The sequence below is a fragment of the Podarcis erhardii genome (assembly GCF_964252035.2).
Source record: "Podarcis erhardii genome assembly, chromosome: 5".
Taxonomy (NCBI): Eukaryota; Metazoa; Chordata; class Lepidosauria; order Squamata; family Lacertidae; genus Podarcis; species Podarcis erhardii.
In genome coordinates, this window is record NC_138509.1 from 11,711,786 (window position 1) to 11,728,485 (window position 16,700).

At 44.9% G+C, this 16,700-nt stretch overlaps 1 protein-coding gene across 1 annotated transcript in view; it reads left to right on the plus strand.

Moving 5' to 3' along the window:
* Window positions 1-10,363, plus strand: part of WDFY4 (WDFY family member 4) — a 204,254-nt gene extending 193,891 nt beyond the window's left edge. Inside the window, exons 58-61 of the mRNA XM_081864118.1 lie at window positions 2,204-2,380; window positions 3,297-3,384; window positions 6,856-6,967; window positions 9,760-10,363. Of these exons, the coding sequence (XP_081720244.1) occupies window positions 2,204-2,380; window positions 3,297-3,384; window positions 6,856-6,967; window positions 9,760-9,826 (444 nt within the window). The 3' untranslated portion in view covers window positions 9,827-10,363. The remainder of the gene's footprint in view (window positions 1-2,203; window positions 2,381-3,296; window positions 3,385-6,855; window positions 6,968-9,759) is intronic.
* The last annotated feature ends 6,337 nt before the right edge of the window (window positions 10,364-16,700 follow it).

The following is a 16,700-nucleotide window of genomic DNA, read 5'->3' on the forward strand; positions in this document are numbered from 1 at the left end:
CTCGACGCCACACCTGGAACTGGAAAACCCATTGGGATTGGAGAAGCAGCGTAGTTTGCTTCAACCACTGCTTCTGTGCTCCAAATCTTCCTCTCCATGGCCATTTCCCCTTGTTGTTTAGTCGTGTCTGACTCTTCGTGACCCCCTGGACCAGAGCACGCCAGGCACTCCTGTCTTCCACTGCCTCCCGCAGTTTAGTCAAACTCATGCTGGTAGCTTCTCCAACCATCTCGTCCTCTGTCGTCCCCTTCTCCCTGTGCCCTCCATCTTTCCCAACATCAGGGTCTTTTCCAGGGAGTCTTCTCTTCTCATGAGGTGGTCAAAGTATTGGAGCCTCAGCTTATTTCCCCTTATGGTGGCTTAAATGCAGAATGCATTTAACACCCCATGGGAGAAAAATTGTCCAGAGAATTCTGAACAGTGAACTAGCTGGCAAAGAATTGAAAGAGTAGCCTAGTGGTCACCAAACTTCTGGAGTGGCAGATGCCACTCACAAATGGGACCCATTGGGAGTTTGGCATAGCACGGAATAGCTGCCACACCTAAAACAGTTGAAAATGACAAGGCCACAAAAAGTGTTCAAAGATGGAAAATGCTGCCTTGAACAGGCCAGTCCAGTGGTCCATCTGATCTAGAATTCTTGTGTCCAATTCTGGGCATCACAATTTAAGAAGGATGTTGACAAGCTGGGACGTGTGCAGAGGAGGGTGACCGAGATGATGGAGGGTGTAGAAGCCAGGCCTTATGAGGAGCGCTTGAAGGAGCTGGGTATGCTGAGTCCAGAAAAGAGGAGACTGAGAGGAGATATGATCATTTTGTTGTTTAGTCGTTTAGTTGTGTCCGACTCTTCGTGACCCCATGGACCAGAGCACACCAGGCACTCCTGTCTTCCACTGCCTCCCAGAGTTTGGTCAAACTCATGCTGGTAGTTTCAAGAAAAGTATCCAACCATCTCGTCCTCTGTTGTCCCCTTCTCCTTGTGCCCTTCATCTTGCCCAACATCAGGGTCTTTTCCAGGGAGTCTTCTCTTCTTATGAGGTGACCAAAATATTGGAGTCTCAGCTTCAGGATCTGTCCTTCAAGTGAGCACTCAGGGCTGATTTCCTTCAGAATGGATAGGTTTAATCTTCTTGCAGTCCATGGGACTCTCAGGAGTCTCCTCCAGCACCATAATTCAAAAGCATCAATTCTTCAGCAATCAGCCTTCTTTATGGTCCATCTCCAAGTATCTCAAGGGCTGTCACATGGAAGAGGAAACAAGCTTGTTTCCTCCTGCTTGGGAGGGTAGGACTTGAACTGATGGCTTCAAGTTACAAGAAAGGAGATTCCAACTAAACATCAGGAAGAACTTCTTGGCACTAAGAACTGTTTGATAGTGGAACAGTCTCCCTCAGGAGATTGTGGGCTCTCCTTCCTTGGAGGTTTTTAAGCAGAGGTTGGATGGCCATCTTCCATGGATGCTTTAGCTGAGATTCCTGCATCGCAGGTGAATTAGATGATCCTTCCAGGGCTCCTTCTACCTTTATCAGTTCAGAATTTCTGGATTCTGGCTTTGTGAGGCTGGCGTTGTATATTGACAAGACTATTGAATTGTAACCAGAAAGACGCAGGTTCATATCCCTTCTTGCCGTAATGGTCGTTTGGTTATCTACCAGTCCCCCTTGCCTGTGTTGGTGGTCAGACTATGCCTAAGCCTGCCATGTGATGTAGTGTGATGGGACGCGGGTGGCGCTGTGGTCTAAACCACTGAGCCTCTTAGGCTTGCCGATCGGAAGGTCGGCGGTTCGAATCCCTGTGATGGGGTGAGCTCCCATTGCTCTGTCCCAGCTCCTGCCAACCTAGCAGTTCGAAAGCACATCAGCACAAGTAGATAAATAGGTGCCGCTACGGCGGGAAGGTAAACAGCATTTCCGTGCACTCTGGTTTCCGTCACAGAGTCCAGTTGCACCAGAAGCAGTTTAGTCCTGCTGGCCGCATGACTTGGAAAACTGTCTGTGGACCAATGCTGGCTCCCTCAGCTTGAAAGCAAGATGAGTGCCACAACCCCATAGTCACCTTTGACTGGGCTTAACCGTCCAGGGGTCCTTTACCTTTTAACCTTTTACCTTTGTTATTTACAAGTCACCCTTGCCTGTTTTAGTTGGAGAGAGACCAACTAAAGCCCGCCCTGTGCTCTCCAGTGATGTATTGCAATGTGTTTCAGGGTGACATTGCCTCTTGTGCTGGGACGGCCCTCTACTTATGGAATGTCAATGGACAGCCTCTGGCTACAGCAACCTTCAGCCCTGGAGCCACCATTTTGTGCTGCTGCTTCATGGAAGTGATTGACTGGGACGTGCAGAGCCTCATAGTCACGGGAGACACAGGTGGGGCTGTAAAGGTAGGTCTCTCCAGGGGACAGTTTCCACTTTCGGGGGCTCACCAGCTTGAGGAAAAGTCTCTGGGTTTTCTCTCTCTCCATATTTTAGATACATGCATTTACAGTGGTACCTCGGGTTACAGACACTTCAGCTTACAGACTCCGCTAAGCCAGAAATAGTACCTCAGGTTAAGAACTTTGCTTCAGGATGGGAACAGAAATCACGCGGTGGCGGGGGCGGGAGACCCCCATTAGCTAAAGTGGTACCTCAGGTTAAGAACAGTTTCAGGTTAAGAACGCACCTCCAGAATGAATTAAGTTCTTAACTCGCGGTACCACTGTAGTTAATTTCACCATCTTGGCTACTCTTGGGCAAACCTAGCATTTCAAAGTTGAGGCTTGGAACAATGCAAATTTGCTCACCCCTAAAACTCCTCCCATACTATTGCTTTTAATTTTATGCAAAAGAAAGCAGATTTAACTGACTTACTTATTAAAGTTTATTTCATAACTTAAGATTATGTAATAAAAATTCAAGATGCTTTATTATTAAAGTTGATTTAATAATTATTAAAGTTTATTATTGAAGCTTATTGTGTTTATCTTTTAAGTTCCAATGACCTTTATTTTAAAATATCACCACCTTACCTTTCCTCATTAAAAGTTCAAGGTGGCTCATAACAAAATTTAACCATTAATTAACCGTTTTGAGAGATCAGTTGCAACAACATTGAAACACCAAAAACTGGAGCAGTCAAAATTCACCGCCCCAAACAGTAAAAGTTGATCCAAATAAGCAGAGAATAAAATAAATGGGAAAGGTGTTTTTTTAATATACTTTGGTAGGAGACCAAGAATGAACGGGGGGGGGGGGGTGAGACATTCCTCTCTCAGGTGACAATCCTACTATTAAATCTATTTTCTTCTGCTCTTATAGGTCTGGAAAGTTGAAAATAATTCACACCCATGCCAGGACAGTAGTATGAGATCACAAAATAACTCTTCTGAATGCCAAGGGAAAACGGGTAAGGATAGCTTGGACAAATCTTCTCTGTGAAAGAGAAGGCATTACAGTGGTGCCCCGCAAGACGAACGCCTCGCAAGACGGAAAACTCGCTAGACGAAAGGGTTTTCCGTTTTGGAGGCGCTTCGCAAAACGAATTTCCTATGGGCTTGCTTCGCAAGATGAAAATGTCTTGCGAGTTCCTGCGGGTTTTTTCCCCCTTTCCCCCCCTTTTTCTAAGCCGCTAAGCCGCTTATCCGCTAAGCCGATAAGCCGCTAAAAACCGCTAATAGCGCGAAGCCGTCAATGGGCTTGCTTCGCAAGACGAAAAAACCGCTAGACGAAGAGAATCGCGGAACGGATTCTTTTCGTCTTGCGAGGCACCACTGTATGTTGACTATCAGATTTGGGATATGCTGACGCAATCTGGAAAGAAAGGAAATTGGCAGTTCCTCTTCTCCGGACTTCTACCGGAGCTCCAGCAAAGCTTTTGCAAAAGCCAACCTTTGGCTCTGCTTAGAGAAATGCCACAGAATGGGTGCAGATTGATCTCCCACTTGTCTTGATGCAGATTCCCAGCGGTGGCAGAGACCAGAATATGCCTGCTTTTGGTTTTGGCAAACAGTCCTGCCAGACCAATCTTTGCTCTAGTTACTAGCATAGTGAATTTTGGAAATGCAGTGAGCGTGATTGTCTTGTTTTCATCAAAGCATTTGGCAAAGTTCTCCAAGGTATTTCGTTAGCAAACTGGCTAGATAAAAGATTGGTTGACAATGTGGTCAGGTAGATTCCCAATCTGGCTGGAAGACTGTACTGGAAAAAGTGCTTATCGTCAAACTGGAGGAAGGTTTTGAGTGAGCCCTATCTTACTCCAATGTCTGGTATTTTCAGTATTTATTTATTTTTATCAATGACTTAGATCAATGGTTCTCAGACTTTTTTCTCTGGGCCCACTTTCAGAATAAAAATTTGCTTGGATTTTTTATTCTTTTTACTGGTAAGAAATACATTAGGGGGAAAAAAACCACACACACACACACACACACACACACACACACACCTAGCAGTGCTTGATTTATAACATAGATCACAACTACTTTATAAATATGATCATGGGGCATCCAGAAAGTATAAAATGATGCAGCTCTGTAAAAACATGAATCAGTCCCAAAATATAAATGAGCCTCTTACATATGTACCTTAAGTATGTCTACAAACTCAGTGAGAAGCGTGAGCTTCAAACATTGCAATATTTCACCAGCTAAACAGTGATATATCAATATATCACAATGTCAGAAAAAAGGATGGGACTGTGTAGAGGTGAATACCATATTCTGCAATTTTAAAAAAACAAAAACAAATCTTGATACTGTACTATACTATACCATACTGAAATGTTTAAATGTTGCTTTGATGTTCCTTGAATCTTCCTGCCACAATTGCCATCCTCTCCTGCCATGCTAGTGGAAAGACTCTATCCAGACTATTTAAAGAAATATTATAATACGATGAACCTGCGAGCAGTATTCGAGCTACAGAAGTAATCAGATTATACTATGGTGGTTATGATTTAATAGATGGATGCAGCAGAAGGGGAGAAAGAACGACAAGGTGGCATCTGGTCAGCCACTGTGTGAACTAGATGGTGTAGGGATGCGGGTGGCGCTGTGGTCTAAACCACTGAGCCTCTTGGGTTTGCCGATCGGAAGGTCAGCAGTTCGAATCCCTGTGACAGAGTGAGCTCCCGTTGCTCTGTCCCAGCTCCTGCCAACCTAGCAGCTTGAAAGCACACCAGTGCAAGTAGATAAATAGGCACCACTGTGGCGGGAAGGTAAACGGCGTTTCTGTGCACTCTGGTTTCTGTCATGGTGTCCCGTTGCACCAGAAGCGGTTTAGTCCTGCTGGCCACATGACCCAGAAAGCTGTCTGTGGACAAACGCTGGCTCCCTTGGCCTGAAAGCAAGATGAGCACTGCACCCAGTTACCTTTGACTGGACTTAACCATCCAGGGGTCCTTTACCTTTTTATTATTATTTTTTTACCTGAACTAGATGCTTCATTGGCCTGATTCAGCAGGCTCTTCTTATAAAGTATGACTAAGAAATGGTTACAGAAAAAGAAAGGTCTTTAGCAATATGCACCAATCACATTTCAGAAAAGCTGTCTGCTGCGATGGAATAAAAACTGGAGACCTGCCAAGTCTGCAGAAACCAGCAGGGGGCTCCTGGTCCAAAGATTTCTTCCGTTCTTGTCCACCGTATTGAGCTCAAGTCAAATTCAATTGAGCTCCGGAGAGGGAATGTAAAGCTTAGAAGTAATGAAAATCCCAGCACTTAAAAACGTAAATAAAGGGCACCAGATTAGCTAACAAATACAGCAGCTGCCAAGAGTCTGATTTTGACATTCGTATGTTTTTGAAATATTTTCACACACATATGCGGAAAATGCTTTGCAAGTCGATTTTGGGTGAGTGTTATTGCACAAGTGTCACGAGCTTTTTCTGTTCCGGTGTAAAAAGTCTGATTTAGGTAAATTGGATGAATGCAGTTAACAAGAGATTATGGTTCTGGCAGGCCTTTTTTGCATGTTAACTATGCAAACGCACATTCACAGAAGTTTCAAAGTTTCATGTCGTGGGCAGATCCCACTTTCCCCAACTGGCATGGTTTTCTGGTTGTGGATGGACTAAGATGTTTATCTTACTTTGAACTAGGGCTGTGCACTAAATCTCATTGTTAGGTCAATAATCCTTAGCATAGCAAGATAATAAATGTATTGTTGGAAGAGAGATTCCACACAGATATTCTTACCGCCGCAGCATCTCTCACTACCAATGAGGCTTAATCCTAGCAGATGCCAGAGTCTGTGTTTCCTAAAAAGTCTACTTACTTTCAAGGTATTTTCAACAGCCAGAGATATTCCCCTGTCTCTGTGGCAACATTATGGAGGGGGGGGACGACGACTATTAATCCAAAATGTGGTCATTACAAAGACTGAAGTAACAATGATTGAGTTACAATTTTTGCACAGTGTTCTTGGCATTTAATTATTGGTTGTATTATGAGCAGATTTAGATAAGTTGATAATACCAGGACCTCATGTAATTTGTTTTAACTGGGCAATTACGGGCTGCATTATATCCTGGCAGCAAGGTATTCTGGGGCATCTTATTAAGCACCGAGCCAGTAAACACTGATGAACAATTTTGCTGAACTAGGCATGCAATTTAGAAAGCAATAATACACAAATCCAATTTAGCTCACAATTGATATAGCCACACGTCAGCACATGTAACTATCATAGCCTGCAAATTCAATTGGGACAGGCCCTTCTGGCAACAGCACAAGCCAGGATTAAATATATCTGTTCTCCAGCTAACAAGTTGCTGACTATAAACAATAACATTTGCCACTTCCCTCACCCACCCACCCCCAAATGAAAATCCCCAAGCATTTTCTGAATATATATATATTTTTTAAAAACCGCACTACAGGCAACAAGGTGGAGAAACCGTTCACCCTCTGCTTGGAGATGAATCTCAGCACGACTCCTTTGGAGAGAACTAGCAAAACCATTCCAGCTGTCACAGCTCTGGCGGTTTCCAGGTAATCATTTCAATCGCAGTATCTCCTATGGCCACGAGAGAGCAGACTAACAATGAATTTGGTCTTGCAGTTTTCATTATGAATCAGACTTTTCTGATGGGGGGGGGGGCGTATGGCATATAAAATAATGATTTGCCTTAGCAGCAAAATGGGGGCGGGGGGTTACAGGCACTGAGGAGCGCTGTGTGAAGAATCTCCCTCCAGAGACCAGAAAAGCAACAGCTGTCAACATAGTTGTGGGCAGTAAAATTTTTAGGAGCAAAGTTTTCTTTAATCCCCCACAGTGCAAAATTATATCTTTATGAATACCCAGACCATGAAAGCACAGCAGAGACCCAAGTATGACAGAGTTGGATTTTTCAGTTTTCAAATTCCAAAAATGAGGGGTGCTAAAAAGCTGTAACAAGACTTGGGAATTCAAAGTATATTTTGGTTAAATTAATGTAATTCAGTTTTGCTTGGTAAGTAAAACATGGGCAGAAATTGCACGGACATCGTTAAAGTTTATTGTCAAGTACTTGCTGATTATTATTATTATTATTATTATTATTAAGCATTACCTGACATTTTCAGAAGGTAAAATTAAAATTCTTTGGTTTTCCAAAAGCAGTCAGTGTGCTTCCTCATCAGGCTAACCAAGCTAAATGTCCAATCACAAAAATAATAGCAAATTTGAATTCCTCACACCCAGTGTGTTTTTTTTCTGGGGGGACGCATACCCCTAAACATTTTGTTAATCTAAGTTTGGCCTCATTGAGGGGCAGTATTTCAATATGAGTAGGAAAATTAGAGTACCGCTCACACCCCAAAACATGTTTTTAAGACCCCTCACTGAATAAATTTGCAAAAAAAAATAATTAATAGGTTTCATCCACTAAAATGGCATTCCCTACTGGCATAGAACTAGCAGCTCAAAGCCTGGAGTCTGGACCAGCAAATCCTTGATTCAAATCTTGCCTCTAGCATGAAGTATGGCAATCTACCGTTCTCTGAGCCCTGAGCGATAACAATACTAACCAGACTTAGAAGTGTGTTGTGAGGATTATAGCAGACCGTGTACGTAAATCCCTTTGAAATACGGACTTTAAATTGCACAGAGAACTTTGTGGTGTCCCAAAGTGGAGCAGCCCCACTGGAAATTGATAGCTAGCCAAACAAGCCGAAGTCAGCCCGGGGAATCAAGGAAGGCATTTGAATTTGATTCAGGAAGTTGCTGGATTCCGAGATCCATTTATTCGTTTAGGATATGCACAGAGGTATCTCAGCAGAGCTGGAAACCTTCCCCACTTCCCAGTTTGCAGAGCACAAGTCTCGGGCACTCGCTTTATGAATGACAGAGAAACAAGCCAAAGTCAAACCATTTTTGTAGGGGGGGGGAATTCAATGGAGGAGGTGATAAGAAATTTCCGCACCGGGTACCACCTTACCTTGCTACACCACTATCAGGGGCACATTAACTAACTCTCCCAATACCTCTCTGCTTCCTGGAGTGTAGTCTCTCTGATCTTTCCCATGCTTGAGAAAGATGATGATCCGTGATCATGGGAAAGATCAGCATAGCTGTCAACTTTTCCCATTTCTTGCGAGGAATCCTATTTGGAATAAGGGAATTTCCCTTTAAAAAAGAGAAAAGTTGACAGCTTTAAAGATCAGTCACTTTCCATAGCTCCCCACGCCTTCCACCTCGACTCATATCTCCTCCCTCTCCTACTGTGCAAACTGTTCATTCCTCCCCACCACCCCCACAATAAAACACGACAAAATGCCCACTTGCAGGACTTCTGAGTCCTGCACCCATTTGCAACTGCTTCATACTGTACAAGTTATTCATTCAAACCCTTGCATCTTTATCTAAAATGACCTGATCAGCAAGATGAGTTAAAGAAAAACTAGACCTGGGATCCTTGGGTCTGATTGACAGCCAAACCGGAATCATATATTTCCCCCTGGCTTGGGATTCTAGTGTGGGTATAGAAAGCTTGCCCCCTGATGCAGATTGCCCCTCCCACAGACCTGCAGTTTGCATGGAGGGGGGCAGGAACAGCTCCCATTCACTTCAATGGGATCATTTCTCTGCTGTGCAAACTGCATGTCTGGGGTGGGTGGGGGGAATCTGGATCAGGGTGAAAGCTCATACCCTCCAACATATCTCTGGTGGCGACTTCTTCTTCTTCTTCTTCTTCTTCTTCTTCTTCTTCTTCTTCCCCACACATCCGACTGGGTTGCCCCAGCCACTCTGGGCAATTTCTAACATATATAAAAACATAATGAAACATCAAACATTTTAAAAAATCCCTGTACAGGGCTGCCTTCAGAAGTTTTTTAAAGGTTGTAGAGTTCCTTATCTCCTTGTTTTGGGGGGGTCACTTAATTCCATAACCTCCCACATTTCTCTGATGAAAATAGGGACAACCTAAGGAAATGTGGGTGGCGCTGTGGGTTGAACCACAGAGCCTTGGACTTGCTGATCAGAAGGTCGGCGGTTCGAATTCCCGCGACGGGGTGAGCTCCCGTTGCTCCATCCCTGCTCCTGCCAACCTAGCAGTTTGAAAGCACGTCAAAGTGCAAGTAGATAAATAGGTGCCGCTCCAAAAACTAGGCGCATCTTATGGTCTGGTGCGTCTTATAGAGCGAAAAATATGGTATGTGACATTCGCGGCAATATTCTCCAGGGCTTTGCTTTGAAATGATTCTGTTCCAGTGAGTGCCGGCAGCATAAGACTCTGAAAGATCCAGATGTTGCCGATTGTTTGGTTCCTAAATATGTCCTTTCTGCCTTCTCCCCACACAAGGAATTCTTCCAAGCTCCTGGCTGGCGATGACACAGGAAAGCTCTTCTGCTGGTCAGTAGATGAGTAGGAAGAACCATCGTCTGGTCCTCGATGGCCTCACCTGGACATGAGATGTGCAGAGAATGATGAACCACAATACCAGGCAGAGAGAGGTGTAGGTCTTGGGTATACTCTGCCATAGTCTAAGCCTAGTATTAAATAAGGTGGTATGAACCCAAAGACTTTCTCTTGCCAACCAATGCTGGAGGTTAAGGAAATGTCCTTATTACCAGCATTTATTCTTTCCAGGAAACTTGGCAGCTGTGGACTAAAACCTTTGACCCTGGCCTGTGAACCCTCTAAAACTTACCGTAACCATGGGGAAGGGGGGGTGTTACCTGGAGTCCAGCCCAGCTCCATTTTCTCTCCCCACTGCATCCTCGTTCAGTTACCAAAGGTCTGTTTGTCTAGGGCAGGGGTGGCCAACTCCCAAGAGACTGTGATCTACTCACAGAGTTAAAAACTGGCAGTGATCTACCCCCTTTTTGGGGGTTCAGGTCAAATTTGTTGAGCTTGTTTTAGGGAGGAGGAAAGCCCTGTTTTGGGGGGGCTTCAGGTCAAAGTTGCTGAGTCCTGTGATCTACTGGTACATCATGATCTACCTGTTGGAAGTGCCTGAACTAGGGCATGATAAATTTTTTTGAAGTGCCTCTGACTGGCATTGCCAGTGTGCCCACCGGTTTCCTCCTATGGCACCCACAAAAGGCATTGGTAAATGTCCTCTTTTAAAAAAAATCCACAATGCACAAGACAGCTCTTCCTGCTGGGTTCCTGTTTGCACTGCCTTGGCCTCTCCTAAACTGAACATGCCCTCTTAAATTCACTTGCATGTGTGGATTGGACCCTCTTCCTTCCCTTGTGAACAGAGGAGCCATCCAAAGAACTGAGCGAGTGTGCTGGTAACTAATAGAGGTTCCTTTCCCCCATCGATGGAGGAACCATGCCCACACCATTTTGTGGTCCTCCTCTCTCCTTCTCTGCTCTTTTGGATGTGGCGGCCATTTCCAGAAGTGCTGCCATTATCCCTTGGCAGCCATCCCATGACCCTTTCTCCAAATGTGTCCAGAGCAGATCATTTGCCCCAAAAAAGTTGGTAGCCAATGCCCTATGATAAATAGTATCAAACTTTGATTTGGTATGTGACTGATCCTGCGTTTTCCTGAATTAGCTTCTTTTTCTGGTGCAATTTGGGGGTCCATGCTAAAGAAAATAAAGGTTTCTGTCAACTGTGGCTGTCCAAAGGGTTTACCTTTGTACTTCAGGCCCAGTAACACATCAGATCAGGCTTCCTCAACCTCGGCCCTCCAGACGTTTTTGGCCTACAACTCCCAGGATCCCTAGCTAGCAGAACCAGTGGCCAGGGATGATGGGAATTATAGTCACAAGCATCTGTGGGGCAAGGTTGAGGAAGCCTACATGAGATGCTTATTCATGAAACAAAAGCCCAGTGGAACATCACATTCCATCCCCAGAATACCTATGGGGAAGGTCCCTACCTTCAGAAGATCCATGGCCAACAGTCTCCTGGGAGCATATCAGGCCTCACCAGCTCCTTTCATTGTTTTCTTCTTCTGTAGCTTAAAATCAAGGGATGCGGGTGGCACTGTGAGTTAAACCACAGAGCCTAGGGCTTACTGATCAGAAGGTCGGCGGTTCAAATCCCCGCAATGGAGTGAGCTCCCGTTGCTCGGTTCCAGCTCCTGCCAACCTAGCAGTTCGAAAGCACGTCGAAGTGCAAGTAGATAAATAGGTAGCGCTCTGGCAGGAAGGTAAACGGCGTTTCCATGCGCTGCTCTGGTTCGCCAGAAGTGGTTTAGCCATGCTGGCCACATGACCCGGAAGCTGTACGCCGGCTCCCTCGGCCAATAAAGCAAGATGAGCTCCGCAACCCCAGAGTCGGTCATGACTGGACCTAATGGTCAGGGGTCCCTTTACCTAGCTTAAAATCATAAAGACTAAGGAAACCCATGCAGCTAGGCAACTTGAGATGGATCAAAACACCAAACTCTGGCACTGTAAACAGACGCAGCACTGAGCTGGAGGAACTGGTATTACAGTGCATTAGACAGACAAGGCAGTGCCTATTGAGTTTGCAACAAACCATGGAGAGACAACTTGCATAGGCCAAAACCCAGATGCACTGTAATATTCAGCCGGGGCCTTTTGACCACCACCTTTTGACACCAGATGTATTTTGTGCTTGGTTCCTGGAATCAAGTGACGCTTCATTGAGGTGGATATTTTGACTGTGCCCAAAGCTGCTTCCATGTATGTTCTCCCATCTTTTTCACAGTTTCAGGTGTCTTGGAAGTGTTTTTAATTGTTTGTAATATACGGAACTGTTTTTCAATATATTGTTTTTATATGTGGAGTTGTTTAATTGTTTTATACATAAACGGTTGGGAATTGTTTTTGCATGTTTCTTATTTTCTGTTTGTTTTATAATTGTATATTCCACTGTTACAACCTGGCCTGAGACCTTACGGTTCAAAGGGCAGGTTGGTTAATCTAACAATAAATAAATATCTCATTCCCCTGACCGTGTTCCATCAGTTCACAAAAATGGATTTCCATTTGAAAATTATCAAATGGAAGGGAAAAGTTCAGCAGGAGTTTCTTGGGGTGCTTTAATTTTGTTGTACTTACCTTACTTTTTAGGTGGGGGGAGAGGGGCTTTCTTTCATTCTACAAAACTAACAGACCCTCTAAGTGTCCCTGTTTTCCAGATTTAAGTCTCAAATTTACAGGCACCATCCCGGTTTCTGATTTGATCCTGGAATGCCCTGCTTTTCCTATTTGCTTCAGAGAAATGATGGAGGGTATGAAGTTAAGTGACCCCTGAGCCAAGGAGATAAGTAACTATACAAAGATATTTGAAGACAGCCCTGTAGAGGGGAGTTTAATGTTTTATTATGTTTTTATATATGTTGAAAGCTGCCCAGAGTCACTGCGGCAACGTAGCCAGACAGGCAGGGTATAAATAATGAAATTATTATTATTGAATAGGACGTCCCTATTTTCAGCAGAGAAATGTTGGAGGCTATAAAATCAGTGGGCTGAATTCTGCAACCTTCCAAACTGCTCATTGAAAACCTTATGAAGTCCTTGGCTGTGCTTTCCTGTAAGTTCAGGAATGCACGGAAGACCGCCTACTGCTGTTTGTTGTTGATTTTTTAAAAAGGAAAAGGGCAGATTAAGTCTTCTTATTGTTAAAGAAACCAGTGTGGATTATGAAAGGGAAAAGGAAAACTTCCCTTAATAATGACATAATTAGCAAGTGGGGGTTGGAGTGAAGGGAGTGGTTGCAAAATGTCTTTCTCTGGTTCCAAGGGCTGCGTTTGGGTCGTTCAGCATCTAGCTGTGGAGGTTCTGTCGCTTGAGGGGTGCTTTTGGTAGCTGCTTGTGATCTGAATACAGATGGGCTATTTTGAGCCTGTATTTACAAACCTTTTCACTGTGTCACGGCCGGAGCTGTGATAAGTGGGAGTAGGGCCTGTGCAGATCTACTCAAGCCTGGCTAATTGTCCCAAATAGAACGGCTCACTAGAGTGGAAAATAGTCTCCATCTATCTAACTGAAGAAGATAATGACCTTTTAAATAACAGGAGCAATTTTATCTCAATACCTCAATTACTGTGAACTCTCAAAATGTCAAAGTGCCGGGCACTTTCAAAATAACTTAATTTAGACATTTATAGCTCTCAGACACTGCTAGTTTCTTATCTAACCTAATTATGGGTTGTTCAGGAAATGGCGAAGCATCCCAATTAATGTTATTTTTTATAGTGATACATAGGCATGGCCTTTGGCTTCCTCCCCCACCGTGGATGCTGTGATCTGCTCACAGGGCATTTTATTTCATTCTCTTCCGGCAGATCATGCCGTCTTTCCAACACGGCCACTGTGGGCACCGCAGGCTTCCTGCAATGCTCAGGACTCCCTCATGGAGCAGTCGTGTGCCCCACCTAGAAGATGGGTGGGTGTCTGGGGTGCAGAAAAGGCTGATCACACATGCTAGAGTCGTAAGAGCCTTTTTTATTACAGTTATATACGTGTTTGGAGGACACCGTCAAGGAAAAGCTACCACTTAGTGGATGCAGTAGTTAAAGTAAAGGTAAAGGGATCCCTGACCATTAGGTCCCGTCGTGGCCGACTCTGGGGTTGCGGCGCTCATCTCGCTTTATTGGCCAAGGGAGCCGGCATACAGCTTTTGGGTCATGTGGCCAGCATGACTAAGCCACTTCTGGCGAACCAGAGCAGCGCACGGAAACGCTGTTTACCTTCCTGCTGGAGTGGTACCTATTTGTCTACTTGCACTTTGACATGCTTTCAAACTGCTAGGTTGGCAGGAGCAGGGACCGAGCAATGGGAGCTCACCCCGTCGCAGGGATTCGAACCACCAACCTTCTGATCGGCAAGTCCTAGGCTCTGTGGTTTAACCCACAGCGCCACCCGTGTCCCTGATGCAGTAGTTAGGTCCCCATAAATTCTTCTCTGTCCAATCCTCCCACCAGATGTTGAGGAAATAAACAACTCTCTGACTTTTAGATGACATCTGAAGGCAGACCTGTTTAGGGAAGTTTTTAATGTTTGATGTTTTATCACATTTTTTAATATTCTGTTGGGAGTCGCCCAGAGTGGCTGGCGAAACCCAGCCAGATGGGCGGGGTATAAATAATAATTTATTATTATGATTGTGACAGGATGGGTCCCCCGGCCTCTGTCTCCCAACAAAGGTCTTTATACAGGGCACCCAAGGTAGTTTCCATACCAACATTGGTATCTGTATCACGGTGGTTTTGCTCCCACCAGTAGAAAAGTAGTTATGAAGAGATGGTTGCTTGGCTCTATAGCTGTTGGGTTGAGGTATCCCACGCGGTTCCATTCTCTTATCTTATTTAACATTGATATGGGACTTTTGGGAGTTGTCTGCTGGGGATTTGAAAGTAAGCCCCATAGAACTCATTGGGACTTACATCTGAGGAAATATGCTTAGGATCGCATCACTTTTTTGCTTTCCCGCAGTGTTTTCTGATTGAACTAAGCAATTGGTACACTGCACCCCAACCTTTCACTTGCCTGTTTCTGTGCTTTGCTTAAATTCTTCCTCATTGTGACTGGGTGAAACAACCAGCCGGTTTCGATGATGTTTGCTGCTCCCAGAAATCCTGGACAAGCAGAATACAGTGGTACCTCAGGTTACATACACTTCAGGTTACATACGCTTCAGGTTACAGACTCCGCCAACCCAGAAATATTACCTCAGATTAAGTACTTTGCTTCAGGATGAGAAGAGAAATTGTGCTCCGGCAGCAGCAGGAGGCCCCATTAGCTAAAGTGGTGCTTCAGGTGAAGAACAGTTTCAGGTTAAGTACGGACCTCCAGAACGAATTAAGTACTTAACCTGAGGTACCACTGTATTGTTTATTTTGTTTATATGCCGCCTTTCCTCCAAGGACCTCAAGATGCTGTTCATGGTTCTCCCCTGTCTTCAGTTTATCCCCAAGACAACCCTGTGAGGTAGGTTAGGCTGAGAGTGAGTGACTGGCCCAAGGTCACCCAGTGTCCGAGTGGGGATTTGAACCCTTGTCTCCTGGGTCCCAGTCCAGCACTCTAACCCCTATACCACACTGGCTGTCTTGCATGGTGCTTGGCCAATTAGCATTGACTGGAGAAACAGTTATGGGGCACCTTGCCTTTATTGTGTGGAATGGCTCACATTAGGTATGAGAAGTGTTGTGTTTGTGTGTGAATCATTCCTTAAATATGTGGGGAAACCAGTACAGACCTGTGGCGTTTGCCTCCTAGGTGAGTCATAAGGAAAGGGTTAAAATGAGTGTGACGTGATTGGCCAGTGGAAACTGATAGGAGAAGTTAGAGTGAGAGTCGTGTTGAGTGAAAGTTAGTTGAAGGTTGGACGCGGGTGGCACTGTGGTTAAAACCTCAGTGCCTAGGAGTTGCCGATCGTACGGTCGGCGGTTCGAATCCCCGTGGCGGGGTGAGCTCCCGTCTTTCGGTCCCTGCTCCTGCCCACCTAGCAGTTCGAAAGCATCCCTAAGTGCAAGTAGATAAATAGGTACCGCTTTATAGCGGGAAGGTAAACGGCGTTTCCGTGTGCTGCGCTGGTGCTGGCTCGCCAGAGCAGCTTCGTCACGCTGGCCATGTGACCCGGAAGTGTCTGCGGACAGCGCTGGCTCCAGGCCTCTTAAGTGAGATGAGCGCACAACCCTAGAGTCGAACACAACTGACCCGTACGGGCAGGGCTACCTTTACCTTTTTACCTTTAGTTGAAGGTTGGGAGTTGGAGAAGGAAGAGAGAGGATAAGTCTGTGGGTTGGTCGAGTTGTGTGGTGAGAGAGTGAGAGGAATTGTTAGGTGGAGTCAGATAGTTAGTTGGGATAATCAGTTTGAAGTTGTTAGGAACATTAGGTCAGTAAAGAAACTAAGATTAAGAAACTGACAAGAAAAAATAACTGAAACCATAAGCTTGTTCATGCCTATAAAATAAACTTGATTATTTGTTAATGTTAACAACTGACTGGACTCCGTGTGTACCCGTGAGAAACAGGTTGTGGCAGCGAAGAAAACAATTACAGTGGTGGCACAGGGTCAACAGACCGTCAAATGTCCGGGGGCCCTGTGTGATCGCCACAAGACCCGTTAGAAACTTTGAACTGGATGGACTCTTCGAGTTTTCCTGTTTAGGAAGACACCTTAAAATGGAAGAGTGGTCTAAAGAGGTGTGGGATATAGCTATTACTGCTAAGTTAACATGTGCTATTAAGGTAAGACGGGGGACACACAGGTGAAATGATTCTGAGGAGATACGGAAGGTATTTGTCGAATTTGCACTGTTAAAACGGAAAGGGGTCAAACCATCGGGAGGTTGGAGAGTTACAACA